Raw genomic sequence first — 18,973 nt, 5'->3', positions numbered from 1 at the left:
TCCCAAGCAATTTTTTTAAATTTTATTTTTGAAATATTGGTATTTTTATACTCAACTCGTTAGTGAAATCAGAATTTACTTATCTTACTTACTTCTTTTTTTACTGTAAATACACCACTTAAAACTTAATTGTAGGTTGTACGTGGCTTATAAACAATAAAAAAAAGTAAGTAAGATAAGTAAATTCTGATTCCGCCGACATGTTGAGCATAAAAATACCAACATTTCTTAAAAAGAAAATTCCAAAAAACAGCACAAAAACACGATGTTTCCAAAAATATTATCTACCTACATCGTCGTTTTGGTTATCAATAGCCATGGTGATGATAAGGTAATAGTCATTACTCATTACTCTTGACAATTCTACAATGTCACCAAAGGCGTCAAGCGAGTGGCTACAGCTAACTAATAAGTAGTAATAACTGGCATTTAATTGAATTAAATTGATCTGTGATATATTATAAATTACCTATAAAATTAGTATAGTCTATGTATGTTTACATGAATAATCTTATATTAAACAATTTTCTCATAAAGTCATAATTCATAATAATAATACAACAATGCGTCATAATACAGTTATTAATTTATTTCTGTTATTAGATATCTACAATATATTTTTTTTTAGTATTCTACAGTTTACTTTACTTATATGAATTCTGCTGTCACTTTTCCGTGGTCGTAGCGTATATTATAATTCAAAAGTTAAAAGTATCCATTTCTCGAAAAAAAAAGTCCTGCAGATTCCACAGCAATGTGTTTTCTTTTGCAACTGAAAAACTTTTTATATTAGAACAAATACTTCAATTTTTAACTTCAATAGGTAACTATATCATTTCTGATATAAAAGTGAAATGAATTGAAAAATCGGGGGTTAAAAAGCAAAAAAATGCCCAGTTGGTATTTTTCATAATGATCGGGAAAAGCAAAAACTTTTGGACAGAATAGAAATTTTTGATAAAATCGAAAATGTTCTTGTACTGTTATAATTCAAAAACGAAGAATCGTAGATAGGCGGTCACTCGAAATTGTTTCAAATGTATATATTAGCATTTTCATTTTTCAATACACGGTACTGTAAATTGTTTAAAACTTTTTAAGCTATCTATAGTTATTTGAAATTGTCTATTTTTCTTTTTAGTTTTTTTATGACTGTACAGTCTCCAGTGATTGCCCACTTTCCCCCTTGTGTGTCTCACGTTACCTTTAGAATCAGTAAAAAATGCTTAGATTTTTGAGGGATTTTGGCCTAAAACGTTTGAGTGGTTTCATTTGACAATGGTTGTTGAATGACGTAGGTGGTGGTGGGAGGTATCTATGTGGAGATTTTAAGTATTTTTTGATATTTATATCTACGGGTTTTTACTAAGATTTATCCACCATATTAGTTATAACTTATAACTTATAACAACTCAATACATACTTTTGGTTTTCTTACAGTTATTATTTAAAATATTAGGTACTCTTCAATTAATTTGATGTCGATTGTACAAGACTTTATGTATAGGCAAACCCGTATACACTCAAGAGAAATAAAATACTTAATGCATTCAATTTCAGGCGAGACGATTAATCACAGATAAATGATTATATTATTTATTTTATCATTATATTATTTAGAATTAGATATTAGTAGGTAATAATGAGTTATAAACAGTAAATAAAATAATTTTGTTGATTAGGATACTGAAAATGTATAACTAGGGTTTTGATTTAAATGTCGTAACTATAACCATCAGAAAATACTAAAAAGTAACCAAAACTGCACTAAAATACTGTACATAGAAATGCACTTAAAAATTGACCTAAATATATTTAATTTTGATCTTATAACAAAACCTTAATTAAGTACATTGTATTTAATACATAAAGAAAAAATTCTAAAATCAAAAATTGGAAATTACCAAAAACAAATCTGGTATGGTTTTTATTAGTTAATAATATAATCTTTAGACTGTATTATTGATTCTAAACATATATAACGATTTAAAATAAAGATAATTTTTAATTCTATATTCACTATTGTACCTATACTTGTTGATGAGCACTGCACTGCATCAAATCTAGCATATACAATTTCTTGAAATAATACGTTGCAGAATTACCTACTGAATGTTAATACAGTAAAAACTCAAAAAAATGTATACATTTATAAAAATTACTAAAATTACTTAAAAATACAAAATAAAAGTTGCAGTTTTGAAATATCTGTTACTTGCTTCGAATTATGCACTTAGAATTGACATTGTTCTAGAGCCCCCCCCCCCACAAAAAAAATACACTTTACAATGAAATCTACCTCTAATAAACTAACAACGATTTTTAAGAATGAATAGGTACGTAAATAGGTTACATTTTACATTATGCAAATCAATTAAATGTACATTTTTAAAATAAATCCATTAATTTATTTGAAAACTAGATTAGTTTGGTTCCCTTTCTTTTCATCTATTTTCAATTATTATTAAGTTTAAAAAAAACCGTAGTATTGCCTTAAAATTTTATTTCTTTTTCTTTTGTGGGCTGTAAATTGTAATTAATTTTTCCAATGTTTTTAATTAAATAGGTAGTTTTATAATTATGTCCACGTTTATTTTGAATTTAGTAGTTTTTGTATTTTTTTTTCAAGTCGAATTCAATTTGCATGAACATCTAATGATACGGACGAATGGTTTGATTTGAATTGTACTCACTGTCTCCCTCTTTAAAGTTTAAATATCATAAAAATAAACCATTTTATCACTCATCAAATTACGGATATAAGAATATTCTTACAATACTTTGTTGACATACATGACACATTAAATTATTATTTTTTTTCGCGATCATAATATTATCAGCTATTTAATACATTCGTTCCCATTTTAGTATTTTACAGCGATGACTGATGAATATTAAGTCGTTCACTTACTAAGTATATGAGCAGAATTATTAAGAAATACAGGGTCTTTCGAATGCTGTGCAACATAACCAGCAAATTAACGGAGACGATTTGTTCCTAAGAGCAGAAAATAACTTATGCGACACATATTTTTAAAGACACAGCAGTATAATGTGTATAAGTAGTACTGTAATAAGGTAAATTATCATCAAAATAACCTAATCACCAGCTGTTAGCTGTAAATATGTAATTCTACATTTATACTCCCTTCTATATTATATAACAGGTATTAATGTTTTAAACATTACCATTTTATTACTGATAATTGAAAAACAACATATACAATAATTTATAAAAAGGTTTTAAATTTGATTTTATTTTCATCAAATTTGTTGTTTTTTATAACTTCCTTCTAAAACGTTTTGCCTAAAAACTATAATTTAAGTAGGTACTTAAAACAAGTATACTATTATTTGATGTCATATAACATTTATAGAACTTTGTTTCAGTCAGTTGACGTTAGGTCTCAAATACGACGTAGAAGCTTGCAGGTACCTACCTCGAATTATAATCAATTCCACTTATAGTGGTTAGAGCAGGCATGTCAAGATGTGAGAGGTTTACGTCATTATTTACTTTTCTGTCTTATTTTCTGATAGGTATAAAGTATTGTTAGTAATGGCAAATACAATTAAAAATGTACATCAAATGTTTTTTTTTGAATGTGCGGCCCGCATATAGTAAACTATGTATTCAATATATTTGGCCCCGTTAATACTTTTCGCCCAGTTTGACATATCCGGGATGGGCCATATTATACTGCCTCTGTATACTCAATAAGCTCTGTGACACAATACATCGCGTATGAATATTGTATAATACTATAAGACACCAACAAAAAAATAACAATAATCGCAATAGATGACCCTAGGAGTCCGCAGATTTATCCACGTCTACGAAACCAAACACGTAGAACTGTTGGAGCACCAAATGGCCTACGTGCACGTTGAACTTTGCTGCGAAGACGCGACGCTTGTCGGTGGCTGTTCGATCATCGTTGTTGCGATTATGCTCTCTGCCCGGTTCGGCCAACTTCGTCCCGAAACCATCGTCAGGTGATTTAAACGCCTCCTCTTCGCTTCCGTCCGGGGACTCCAACGACTCCTCGTCGCTGACACCGTCTTTGTCTTCGTCTAGTTGTCGGTTGTACCGAGGAAGCATCAAAGTAACCTGAACGTACCGCGACCCATTCGGGTCCAAACGAAACCACAGTGGCCTTCCGCCGTTTCCCAGGTCAAACGCACCTTCACCAGCGTCTGCGGATTCCTCGGCCCAATCGGCTCCTTCAAAACGCGATTCCATCGCCGCACGCTGCTCCGGGTCCGACAGCTCCGCCGTTCGGAGCGTTTCTATGAACTCGAACACCGCACTGTCGACCATTGGCTCTGACCTCTCCCTCGTCCATTCCATTTGCACGTTGAACCGAACTTTCGTCCCACTGGTGTTTGTCACCTATACGTATATAAATATATTATAAAAGTATTGGTTGAACATTTTGAATTCATTTGAATTTATAAGAATAGATCCCAAATAATAATATTCTAGACAGCCCAAATCAATTTATAGCATGTATAATGTATATATTGACTTTTTTTCCATATCTATTATAGTGTAGTTGTAATATGTTCAATTTTTCACATCATTTGGTAATGTTTTTGAAGGGAGATGAAATTTTTCGTACATTTAAAGAAATTCCCCCACACCAAAAAAAAAAAAATTTGTTATATTTATCATAATCACAAAGTACTGGTCATTATAAGTTATAACCATTGTGATAAATGTATGCACACGTGGAAACAAGTAATTGCATAATGTCATTGAGATCTATTTGCCCAGCCTCACAATGTTGGAATTTTCAAATAGTTTTTTCGTTCGATTGTATTACGTTATCGCCGTTTGTTCTATTTGGTCTCACGTTTTTTTCTCAGTCCTCAACTATAGGAAACCAAATTTCTAGGAAGACGGAGCAGGATAAATGCTACCCCCACCTTATTGGCCCAAACGCGGGACCAAATATAAGTAAGTAGTAACTATACTTCGTGTATTGTTTTGTTTTGGTGCCGTGGTGTGGTTTATTAATTTAATATGAAATAGTTAACAAATTATTAATAAAAAAAAATAAAACAATTAATTCCTAGAAAATTTGAAAAATGTAATAAAAAAAAATAAAATGTACCCACATTATGATATACAACTATTCTTACTCAAGAGGTCCGACAAAAATGCAACATACCTGATCACCTTCCGACGCACTGGGCCCAGGCGCGGATCTAAAACGTATTTACGGGGGGAGGGGGGCCATCTTAAATAAAATTTCAGCCTATAAGTCTGATAAAAATGCAAGTAATGCAAGTCCATTTAAGGATTCCATGGCCCCTTGCCCCCCCCCTTGGATCCGCGCCTGACTGGGCCCCGACGAAGAATCAATCCAAAAAATATTATTATTTATGAAAAATATTAAATTGTACAATTTAGTCTAAATTATTTAAGTACCTATATATAAAACAAGCCAATGGTCAAGTCATTGAGGCTTCCTTCTTTAATAAAATAAAAAACTGACACTTATATAATATTTTTAATGAATGTTCCCACAGATAATCGACGAAAACAATGTAAAATAGTTATGCATGCAAACCAATAATAATTATTACCCGAAAAATAAGTGCTTTGTTTGCGTGTTTGCGCGTAGATTGTATTACGTTGAACATGTCATTTGGTGTGATTGTGCACGATGGGCCGAGACCGCTACCGGATACCATGACCTGTAACCGCATCGTTTCGGAACTCACCTCCAACATTTCCTTTACCTTTTCGAGGATACAAAAGTATGTTGTAGGTACACGTAAAAATTGATAAATGTTGTCACTGATTTTCAGGTCGTGCTAGTCGTGAGCATATGTGGTTCAGCGTATAATACTATTATGTAGGTACGCATGGAGTTTCAAGAATGTCTGAAGATTTTACTTTTGAAAATTGAATATGACATATCTTAATGTTTCGTATTCACAGCTGTTTATTATAATATGTTGGTGGCAATAAGTATTAAAAATGTATTTTATTAATTGTATAATTACCCGATATTCAAAAATGCCTAACTATTCTAGCCTCTATAGATATTACAAATATTATTATGCAATGCGAATTCTACGCAAAGTATTTCCTCTAACATAATATTATTATCATACAGTGTGGCATTGAAGTCACTCAGTACTCACCTCCAACTCGTGTTCGGGTATGAATGAAATGTTGATTGGCAACGTGCGGTCGGGATATAATAACTGTTCTCCGTTCAAAGCCTATGAATGATGATATGAGATAATATGATAAATAAATTACCTTCCGTCCATCAATTGCATGGCATGCAACAATATGACACTCGGACATAGGTAATGGCTAATATAATATTAATTTATGATTACAAATGCGCAGAAAAAAGGTCCGACTGGGCTAGGCGGCGAAACCTTCAACGGCACAGGGCGCGTTGTCACGTTCCGTACGAACAGCCATTCGTTGTGACGGACGTCTATGGTCCGTTCACCGAAATCTATTCGATCGCTAAACAAGATGATGTTCGGCTTCGTTGTCGGACACACGAGACTCAGCTTCAACGATTCAGTGCAGAATCTATATTATAACATAATATAGGACAGCGACGAATGTAATAATATTAATATTACTTCGTGTTTCCCATGTACATGCGTATTGCCTGCAATCGCGGGTACAACGATTCGGCATGACAAACTAGGAACCAACGAATTTTTGGACAATAGTAAGTGCATTTTAATAAATCGTTATTTATTTTAGACTTTATTAATTCCGTGTTGCACAACAGTGACTACCTACTTGAGACACGTATAATAATCCGTCCCATATTATTATTGCAGTTGATAGTAATACTTAATACAAGCCATAACCCTGGGAAATCGATCCACTTGGCACTGCAGGGCGCAGGCACTACGCATCATGATTAGTAAACAGTAATTTTCTTATTCAATTGTTATATTTTAAAATAATTATTTTTATATAATTTGAATAGTCAGTAATTAGTAGGTAACTTACTATGACTCTACAATATTTTTATTTCAATGAAAAATTGTATTGTTTATATGTTTTATATGAAAATAGTAAAATGGCAAGGTGAGATACCCAGAAAAAACGTATGGTATACTACTCCGCTTATCTAAATTTAAAATGCTACTTATCGTTACCAAGTACTATTTGTTCAATATCCAATGTGAGTACATTAACATTTTAGAAAAAATATTCTGCTTTTCATTATGACATTTAAAAAAATTTAAAATACTTAGACAAATTTGATATTTTTGTAAAAATGTAGTTACATAATATTACATAGCTCTACATCATCGATATAAAAAACATCAAATTATCTAGGAAATTATTATTTTTATCGACCATTATAATATTAACCATACTCAAAAATAAATGATCATAAATAAATTGTAATGAATTTTTGACATTTTAATTTTGTTAAAATGTAATATGATTGAACTCAATAATAAATAGTATAATTAATATAATTAGTACCTATCTGTTATATTATTATCTTTTAAATTACTTGTTTCCTAACCTTAACGTGTATTAGTTTTTAATTTAGAAAATATGATGTTACTATACAATATATAGTTATATTATAATACGCCAACATTTTAATAATAATAAAATATTATTATAGTTGTGGGTGTTAATAAATAATTATGAGTTATTTTAATTTAGATATTACTTCAACTAATACAATACCCAAAATATTCTTTTGATTTTTGATTAACGAACTGTACAAAGCAAGCAGCAGAAACGATTTTTGTTGTATCATACATTAATGAATAAAATATTTTATTGGCTTCAAATACTTTGATTTTCTCATGAAGAAATGGTTTGTCAGTGTAAACCTGTTGAATGTACCAATTATTAAATGTGTACTGTGAAAGTATACATAATACTTAGGTATTTAAGAACAATTAAATCCAATTATTTGTACTGACTTGATTTATGAAAGAATTCTTATCCTTTAAAATTTTATCGACCTTGATTTTTATTACTTCAGAATTGAGGCTCTCTTCATAAATACTTTGCATCTCACTATCAAGCTGTGGTCTAAATATGACACTGATAGTCATGATCTAAATATAAAATAATAATCATAACTAATCCAAAAAACAAATGTATTTAAATTTATCAACTTCTTTTGAATGTAGTAATCCATTCCTTGGTTTAAACTCTACTGTAGAATCATTCGAGACAAATTCAAATCTAATTTTGAAATCCGGAAATGAGTTAATGTTACGTTCGGTTATAGATGCCAAATTCGATGCTCTTAAATTTTATTATGATTATAAATTATAAATTGCAATCTTAAAATAAATTTTACGATCGTGGTACATAGACATATTGTGTACAATGTACATACATACTATATACAATTACTTACCTCAAATCAATCTTAAAAATCGAGTAAGACGTGAAATGAGTTTTTCCGAATATGATTTTTTGTATGGAAAGTTCTACTGGTACATCATGAATTTGTGCAAGGCATCTTACAGTGGCCTGTCTTAAGATAGCATTTTTCTCAAATGAACTTATTTCTACTTCGTGTTTTAATACCGAAACATCTATCCTATTTCGTATCAATTTAAGTAGATAAATATCTTAAAAATCAAAACACATGTAAAATTATTTACTGATCAGGTCCATGATTTAATTCTTTTATCTCGTTTTCGCTGACTGCTGGATTTTTATTTATAATTGTATTCGACATATTTTCTTCATTTATTGTTTCATAAATCTAAAAAGAAACTCGTATTTACTCTTTCACGACAAATTTCAACTTTTAAGACCGATTGAAAAGTTATTAACACGGAAGGATATAGTTAAGTAACATATAATTTAGGTAGCTAATTCTGAATTCACTAATTACTGAATATAGGTACTTAGCTACGTATTGTTGACAAACATAAACTATCAAATACTTATTAGTTATAAAATCAAAATAACACTCACAGAATCATTAATATAATGTCTGATTTTTAACTATTTAATTTTAAATTACATTAAATATATTTTACATATATAATAATATTATGTTGAGCTCAATCGTCTTACTTGTGAGGTTGCATCGTTTTGAAAGGGACATATATCTGCGTTGGCACCGGTAACTGTATCGCATATCAATACGAAATCGTCATTGTAAGTATGGACGTTCTGCTGCAAGATGCTTGTTCCAGGGCTATAATGTAAGTGCAGACAAATTTTCTCTCCAGAAAATATAGTACCGAATGCACTAGGACGTACAGAAATTCTCTAAAAAAATTTTTAAACGAATTGAATGTTTTTTTGCTACTTTTATCGTTATTTTTTGTTCGTTATAACATCGTCGTATTACTTCTGGTAGTTTCATGAATCCGTATTCCATTTTGGTTCTCGAATGGTTGGCCAACATGACACTCCGAACGACGGTTTCCGTCGTGTTAACTGTACCAAAATCCAATGTATCGGGGCTTAGTTTCAGACCAAACGACGTGGTCACCACCGCCAAGACGCGTATCTCGTGGAATTTCTTACAGTTTGACGGATAAACTCGTACTGGGAAATCCAGGACACCACTTTTTGCGTCGAAATACGTTTTGCATTCGTCCGGACGCAACATGTCGTACCTTAAAAATATGATTGTAATCGCCGACGTTATAGATAACGACACGCGTATTGTGTTTATAATAATGATTCGTTTAGTATATATGTAGGCACTTCAAACACAGACGAATGAAAATTTCCATCGAAGATCCAGCTTTGAGGTATCCCTTCGAATGGCTGAGCCCTGCATGTTTGGACAGTTCCCGGGGTAGTTTGATTTCGTACGGCACTACCACCCTGCTGGTGTTGCGTAATTTAAAGCTGCCCGTCTGTACGGAACTCGTTAAGTAGCACAGACCGAGATCGATCACGCTGGGATCTACGAGAATTTGTTGATCTATGACCTGACCGATAACGTTCACCCTCTAGAACGAAAATAAGAACTGTAATTTCATGTGATGCCGTCATAGGTACCTCATATCTATACAATGTACGCGGCAGGCACGTCACCTGGCCCTCCAAGAAAAGTCAGTGGCACTGAACTGGCCTTTTCAATTTTATTTTTAAATATTATGGCTTTTAATTGTCCCGCTGGATGTATATCAGAAGTACCTACCACGAATGATATTAGCAATCGTACATCGTAATATTATTAAGCTTCAAGATTTTATTTTTTAAATATTTGTCACCCAACAATTTGAGATAACACGACAACACGTCTAATGATTTATTGAAAACTTTAAACGCTATTAAAACTTGTTAACCAATACAGACAGAGACAATACGAATTGTTTAACGTATTATTTTTTAAATAGATACTGTGTAATAAGGAGAGAGGTGGTAGGGAAGGTAAAAAAATCAGAGAGGAAAAATGTGGTAAAATGTGGTGGCTGGTACGCGATAACGTCGAGATTACGATCAACCAAACATTTGTCGATATTTATTCGATTTAATGATTTATATACCTACCTGATTTGGAATCGAATACTCGGTATTATCAAATACGATTATGAAATACTCGGTGACCGACGATTGGGCAAAGTTTCGGTTGAATATAACTGGAACTTTTACAGATCTTTTGGCTGGTAATAGCACGTTAACATGATGTCTCCACATAAAGTTACTGAACATCTGACGAATAACATACTTAATAATAGTACCGGGTATTACATCGTTATCGTCCATTTCCGTTTCATTTAAGTCATAACCTAAGAAGAAACCTGGAAAAAAAATTAAAGTCCTAAATGATTCAGATATTATACAAGTCTTCAACTTGTACCTATATGCTAATGAAATTATTTAGAGGGCAAATAAATTATAATCAATATCTATATTTTGTAGGTAGTCTTAAGTATTATGTGTCCAACGATTATCAACTGTTTTTTTTTTCAATAGTTAGTTTTAACTAATATTGTTATTCAAATTCTTAAATTTTAATGACGTTAATATTGATTATAGCAAAGAATTGTTTTAATAAATTATTATTATTATCATCATCATTGGTATATTCACTGATGTTTCGTTTTTTTTGAAACTCGGTCTCTGTAAGTACGCTAAAAACACAGTCGGCATCACCATTATTTTTCATGATTAAATATTGTTTGGAAATATAATTTTCGCATGAATCGCGTACAGCCGGGAAACTGAAACAATTTTGGATGTTCTGAGAGCACGTGCAGGTTAGTAATTTGAATATTAGTATTATGAGGTATCGTCATCGACGTGAGTATAATTGAAATATAATATATTCGTACGTTATTGTTTTGGTAACCAGCTCCGGTTCAGGTTTAATAATACAAAACTTGACTGGAATACTCAACACGTATTTTAAATCTGGTTGGTTATTTGTCACAGTTTCAAACACTAGTTTTACTCCATATAAACTCTGATAGGTCCTGAAATTGGGTAATACCATCGGTTTAAATGTCACTGAGTAAACGATCGTTGTAGCTGGCTGCACACGACACCAGGTGACTGGTATTACCTAACCGGCGATAGATCAATTTAATTTTAGCCATTCAACTAAACAGAACGTTATATTATAGATACTTTTATGGTATTCATGTTGTCTTGAAGTACCCAGTTTGGATCGGACAAATGGCTAAACTTACACGATACAGTGGTTTTACTACGGTTGGTAACTTTAATCTGTTGTTCCAAAATACTACTATCAATTATTTCATTTGAATACCTCTTCATCACCTTAAATAATTATAAAGTCACCCCAAAAAAATACGTTTCTATATTATTAAAAATATTAAATTTATGCCGTTCATGGTATTTAATATTGATAAATGATAACTTACTTTAAACTCGATAGGATTTGGATTGAATGTTAATCTAGTCTCCAAATTTGAAACCGTCTCAAAAACAAGCTCGTTCAAGGAACAGTCATCCATTCTTTTTGTGACGTCATCTAACGCGGATTCCGTCTAAATATATATATTATGTAGGTAATAACATTGTTGATAAAAAAATAACTAAACAACTATTAAAAATAATTTATGGATCATATATTATTGTGTTTTCTATTTATATATTTTATAATGTTTTCTATTAATATTATTGTCTCACTTTATCTGAACGATCTTTTTCGACCTGTTCGTTGATGGTTTCGATATTCGTATAAATAGATTTTTCATCAGATTCGTTATTGAAATATTGATCTTCGACTACATTCAAATGTTCTTCCACGTCATCACTAAGCCTATTTTTTTCTACTATCAACTCATCTTGGATTTTTCTTAAATTTAATTCAAGTGCTTCTATTCTGGTGTTAAGTGATGTACTTTGCATGTCATCACTACTAAAGTGAATATTACGGATAAAAATGTATGTAGTAACCTCGTAGATATGCGTTGAATACGCTAAAAACAACACAAGGGCATACTTAATAGAACTTCTGTCATGGTACAATTGGCCGTTGTTTAATTTTTTAAGGTCTTCTAATTTATCAGCTTGTGTTTTTCCAGAAGTGTTCTGAAAATAAATAAATGTTTATAATATATTATATCAAATCGCAAAGCTTTGCAATCGTCATATGTACTTTGAGGAATTCGGCGCCACGCGTAATTTTCTCGTTAATCTTTTTAATACTTTCAAATTTTCTATCACGTTCCGCACGAATCTTTGCAGCCATCTCTCGTTTAGACCATTTTGTCAGTGGATATTCAAGCTTTTTTGCAAACGATTCGCAATCTTTAACCGTTTTGTTACTTTTAACGACGTTTGTTACGTTTTTCAGTGACAGCTGTTCGGTCGATTTGGAATTGATAGTTTCCGCAGATAACGATAAGTTCCTTTCACTATGGATGCTCAATTGTTCAATTTCTATTGCAGAGGAATAATCTGAAGGAAAGAACAACTGAAAGGACTCATTCAAATTCGACGATTCGGACATTATGAAATCCTTTTGATTTAGCAATAAATTAGTAATATTATGAAGCCGGAACCCACGAGCCCGCAATTTATTGTCCGAAGATGTACCTACCTAATCCATAAGTACACATACAGAGACATTACGATAGTACAACGCATTGTGATGTGTTTATCAAATGTATTATGGTGTTCGTACAATCATATACACTATACAGTTGCTTAGCAATGCAAAATATCCACAGATATATATAATAACTAGATACCCGACTTCTTCTTATCAATGACGCTGGCAGCCATTTACAACTATGGCAATGTTTACAATGATAACAATAGTTCATATCAAACAAGCCTGTTGCCCAACTTACTGACTAGTGACTACAACTTTACTGTGGTACTGACCCTTTTTCGACGATTATTGTAGGTTTTTGAATAATTATTAATTTAAGATGGTGATGTCATGTTGTGTACATTTTTGCACGAATCGACATTCAACAAATGGAGTTAGAAAAATACACTTTTTCTCGTAAGTATTATAATATTAACCCATTACAATTAACATTTTTAAAATTGTCTTAAACTAAGGATCAATATTTTATATACTAACGTTATGTACCTACTATAAAACTAATTTATTATTATTAGATATTATATGTTTTTGCTTTTTTAATTTGTATTTTCAATAGATTTCCACTTAAAGATGCAGAAAAAAATGAGTTATGGATAAAGGCAGTAGGTCGAAAAGAATTTATCCCTTCTAAATATAGCAAGGTGTGCAGTGATCATTTTGTTCAAACTGATTTTTAACAAACTGTTGGTGGTAGCTACAAGTTGAAGCTTAACTCAAACGCTGTGCCTTCAATTTTTCCATCATATTCCAAACATGTGTCTCAATTAAAAATACCGGAACTAGGTAAATTAAATGAATATATAATACCAAGAATTGTTCTAATTTTTTAATTATAAATTTTATTATTTTATTTCAATTTAGAAGGCATTGAACCTATTTCACCAGATTTGATCCCACTCTTAAATACAACTAATTTGACCCCAAGTACTATCGTAACATCTAGTAATAATCCAGATTTACCAATAATGATTACACCTGAAAGGTCTGTTATTAATACCAGTTTTGAGCCATTATTAATAACACCATCAAGAGCAACCTGTTCACGTCCATTATTTGTAGCTAGTCCAAAACATAAAAAACATTCACCATCAAAATTTGAACTAAAGCTCAAAATAAAACGGTTACAACAAAAGATTAGGAGGCAAAATACTTCATTAACTAATTTAAAGGATCTACTAAAAGATTTTAGAAAAAAAAATTTGCTGGAAAACGATACAGAACAAATATTATTGGAGAAATTTGAAGGTACCAATTTGGAGTTGTTCAAAAACCTGATTAAGAACAAAGGGCGTAAAGCTACTGGCCGTAGGTACAGTAAGGCAATAAAAGAATTGATTGATGACATATTTCTATGATCATAAAGAGTGAAGTTGAGGGTCAAAATCAATTGAACCAAATTTTGAAATGGGCAGCTTACAGTAAAGTCCATTAATTCATATTCACTGATTCTTCGATTTAAACTTATATTTTTAGGCTTACAGTAAATCGTACAATGTAAAATGAGTTGAACTTAACTGGTTCATCCATCAATTATGGTACAATTATGTATAACTGTATAAGAAACTTGTAATAATATTAAGTTTATGAAAATATAATTATATTATGAAATATTTGTATCACGATGAATGATATCAAAACGATTAAAAAATGATAAGAATTTGTAAACATTGCCATAGTCACAAATGGCGTCGGGCATCATAATTTAATAACGTTGTGGTATATGGAGTCGGGTATCTAGTTATTATATATATCTGTGAAAATATCACAGTTAAAAATCACCGGAAAAATGATACCATTGATACCCAATATGTACATATACCTTATGATTAGTATCTGTATTGGCAGGCTTATATTAATTTATTTTTAACGACAATTTACTAGAAACTGTATCCAACATGTGTTATCAAAATGTTCATCAAGTCATCACGGAGGGTGATCTTAATCACAAATCACGTTTTTATTTTCAATATAGAATACCCATTTGGTAAGGTTAGGTTAGATTGTACCTACACCTAGCGTCCTAGCCTAACCTACGTCGTATAGGACACTTTTAAATTTAAAAACGATAAAGTTTTGTATCAAATAGTCAGCAATAAAAGAAGAATATAATTCGATATTTCGTATATCGCTTAAGAAAAAAAAAAAATAATAAAAATATAGAAAAAAGAATATTCGTTTTTAATTAAAAAGTAAACGTTACGTACATATTACATAGTTAAAAATAAAAATAGTTAATTTACACATACGCGTGTTGCATTATGCATACGTGACGTACCTATATACTTCATTCATATGGTATATTTTACAATTTATTGTTTGACGTTTTATTGACTATACATAATACATTAATACATAATATTAGGTTTATATCATATAATGGACCCATTTTGATATATTATGGACATTGTAGATACCTGCAGTATATAGCATAGAACATATTTTTAACATTATCTTTGTGAAACCTACTGTGCACGTTATGATTCGTAAAGTCGTAAACAAAGTTCTCAATGGTTTTTTTTAAAAAAAATTTTATTGTCTGCGGTGCGACGATGAAAAAAACAGCTTTTACGAGAACGCCGCCGCCGTACCGCCCCCGAGTTTATTTTTACACCTGTATACATATATACAGTTACATCGGTCGGGAGGTAATACAGCACACGCGTGCGCGCGCGCCCACACACACACACACACACACACACACACACACACACACACACACACAATACACATGTTATAACAATAATGCGATACATATAAATATTATATTTCCGTCGATTTCGTTTTATTTTCGCCGCCCCCTTCGCCCACCAACCCTCCCCCATCTCACTCGCCGCCCCGTCAACATCGCTGCTGCTTATAATAGAGGATAATATTTTCCCGTTTCGCCTCCCATATACTCGCGTCCGCATTCGCATAACAACATATTTTAATACTATATGACGCGCGCACGTACGTGCGTGTTGTGGGTCATGTTATTATCGTAATAAACACATATAGGGTATGATATATTATATGATGTATAACATATACACACGTGTTGTGTGTGTGTGTGTGCTCATATAGGGTATGATATATTATATGATGTATAACATATACACACGTGTTGTGTGTGTGTGTGTGTGCGTGTGCGTGTGTGTGTCGTGTGCAGTCGGTGGCTGCCAGACAGCCAGGAGACCGATAAACCGGCACAAACGGTCCGTGAAACCGATGCCGACGTGTGCGTATTTCGTATAACATAATATATGATAAAAATATATAGGTATAATGTACGCGAACGCGGCCTGTTTCGCAACCACAATCGCCACCGCCGCCGCTCGAAACTCTCAGAGCGGTGGCGGGTCCCTTTTTCGACCGCTGCAGCAGCAATCGCCGCCGCCACTGCCTCAGACTGCTGATTTGTTCTGCAGTCGGACTGTTCGACTACGCACGTCACAATAATATATATATAGGTATTTAATAATACAGTCCAATACGACGTGTACTGCGACGACATTATGCCACCCGCACACACTCAAACCGCCGAAAACCCGACCACCATCTCCTCCCCTTTCTACTGCACCGTCACCCCGTCTGGGCGTGATTTTGCACGACCCCACGACTCGTACAGACGAGCCGAAAGTTCTTCTCTCCCAAAAAATTAGACGTTCAATTGGACGGTTTAGATACAAGTGACCCTCACAATATTTTATTTATTCGAATGAAATTAGAAGTACCACAACAATTATAGTTGTGTGTGATGATAAACGATGACATGATATTATTTCGTGTTTATTCTCGCTAGCAAAATCTGCACAATCTTTGATAGTGTGTTCACTGTTTGGGGGTCGATTGTTCCGTATTCGGGTATAGATTATTATTATCATCATTACATCGATGAGTAAAATACATTGGTGCGCAATAAATATTATAGTAATACTACGTCATCTAAATAATGAGTATACCTTATAGACTATAGTTACCTATAATAGATGGTAAAATCTGTAATTTCTGCTAAACTATTGACTTATGAACTAATAAAATTTTTTTTAGAAGTCTCAACAAAAACACTGCGGAAAAGATGTTTGCTGAAAAATTTTCGTTTATTTCGATGAGCTTCTGGAAATAATTTTTCTTACGTAGAAAATACCTTAAATGCATTCATTCATCTATTTGTACATTTTGTGAGTGATATGCTGGTTATTGACTATTGTAAAATTGTATGGATTTAAAAAAACTTTCGTGTAGGTTAGAAAATAAATAATAATCTAAATTTATAGGTGTCTATTTATATACCTAATACACAATTTAATGATTATAAATTGCTGATATTGTAATTTGTGTTTATTTGCGTGGTGCTATCTCATAAATTTAGTTGTAAATGATTTAAACCAAACAAAAATTACTATAGATGATTGCAACAATTTATCATGATTCGCAATGTTTTTAATTATTCAGTATTTCAGTTTACTGAGTACAAATGTATACACTATACAGTATACATGTACCTTAACTTTATTTGAGTGATGTTATGTTATTTAATGTTTTCAAATAAAGTGAAAATTTATGAAAATTATTTGAATATTGAACTATTGAAGTAAGAGCTTTGGATAGTAAAGTATAGGTATGTATAGGAAATATTTGGGAAATGTTTTGGAGTGTATATCACTGTATAACTGTATACGATGGAGTGTTTAATTTAGATTCCTAGTACAGAGCAGGTATTATGTATACACTATTTCTTCAAACACTTACTATGTTTTTACATCGCAGAACTATTAAATAGTTATCCTCAGCTCACACTTAAATAGTTCTGCTTTTTAGGGTATGTAAGTATAAATAGCATAATATGACTTGGTGCCTTTATATAGAAAAACCACAGATCAACTGACCTTAGTACCTCACCAAATGTGTCCCCTGTTCATTGATGATTGCTATTACACATTAATAAGTAATTTTATATCTTACCATCCATATGTATTAGAAGGGGTTCATTAATTAATTTACAACGAATAAATATTTTTTTGTCAGTCTATTTGAATGTTTTCAAAACTAACACCTTTTTAAAAACAATTTATAAAAAAATATATATTCAAATATGCTTAACATATTATCTCATAAAGTATTTGGAATATTTTAAAACGTTCTAGTGTTACCGTGTAAGTATAATAAATAATAAATATAGGTACATACAAAATTAATTACTTAAGTACTCGGACTGCATAAAAAATACAACAAAATTAGAAGACTATAAAAAGCTACTCTATCATTTTTTTTTTTCATTTCTTTGGGATAATGTGATACCTGACAATCAAATAAAAAACATCCCTCTCAGCATGCGCTCAACTCCTAACTTCTAGTAACCTCAATTAGCTATACGGTTTCAGACTAAAGTGCGACGTACAATTCACAGCATTCAATAATTTAAAAAATAAATCTTTTTGATCTATTTTGTGGTATTACCGTGTCATTTAAACTCATTCTATTCTCGAAGTAACAATTAATTGAGTTCATGTAACAGATACCTATGCGGCTATGCATCTATATAATTATTGTACTAAAACGTCAAAACAATTAAATAAAATATTATTGTATTTTTGCCTAAATAGGAATTTCCTTTAATCTTTTTTTTAGAGCGTATTATTATTCAAATTTTATTATATAGGTAATTGTTAATTTTGTCTAAGATACCTGAGATTTATTGATCATATTCTATATATTATTATGTTTACTATTAAAGTTCAACAAACTTCAACAATAAAAATGTGAGTTATAATTTATTGTTTTTAATAATATACTTTAAAACTACATATAGTATAATTATTAACTTATCTAATATTAAAATTAGTAAAATGTTTGTTAATAAAATAATAACATTGTATCATATCTATTATACTATGCAATATGCATTCATTACATAGTACAACTTATAGGTAGGTACACTCAGGCGCTTAAACAAGGGGGGG

At 31.6% G+C, this 18,973-nt stretch overlaps 1 protein-coding gene and 1 pseudogene across 1 annotated transcript; one reads left to right on the top strand and one right to left on the bottom strand.

Annotated features, from left to right (window-relative positions):
• Positions 1-3,282: 3,282 nt before the first annotated feature.
• LOC111037460 lies at positions 3,283-13,104 on the bottom strand. Its single transcript, XM_022320045.1, has 20 exons — positions 12,573-13,104; positions 12,417-12,505; positions 12,101-12,329; positions 11,833-11,958; positions 11,576-11,728; positions 11,281-11,510; positions 11,039-11,169; positions 10,496-10,746; positions 9,701-9,951; positions 9,339-9,609; positions 9,059-9,256; positions 8,638-8,741; positions 8,388-8,573; positions 8,140-8,272; positions 7,942-8,079; positions 7,700-7,848; positions 6,361-6,565; positions 6,157-6,237; positions 5,593-5,748; positions 3,283-4,393 (listed from the first exon to the last, which is right to left on the bottom strand). The coding sequence occupies exons 1-20, from the start codon at positions 12,924-12,926 to the stop codon at positions 3,809-3,811; spliced, it is 4,020 nt and encodes a 1,339-aa protein (XP_022175737.1). The 5' UTR covers positions 12,927-13,104; the 3' UTR covers positions 3,283-3,808.
• A 58-nt stretch (positions 13,105-13,162) lies between these two features.
• Positions 13,163-14,357, top strand: LOC111037455 (annotated as a pseudogene).
• The last annotated feature ends 4,616 nt before the right edge of the window (positions 14,358-18,973 follow it).

The sequence above is a fragment of the Myzus persicae genome, unplaced genomic scaffold (assembly GCF_001856785.1).
Source record: "Myzus persicae strain clone G006 unplaced genomic scaffold, MPER_G0061.0, whole genome shotgun sequence".
In the NCBI taxonomy this organism is placed as follows: Eukaryota; Metazoa; Arthropoda; class Insecta; order Hemiptera; family Aphididae; genus Myzus; species Myzus persicae.
This window is presented reverse-complemented; position numbering and strand designations above follow the sequence as displayed.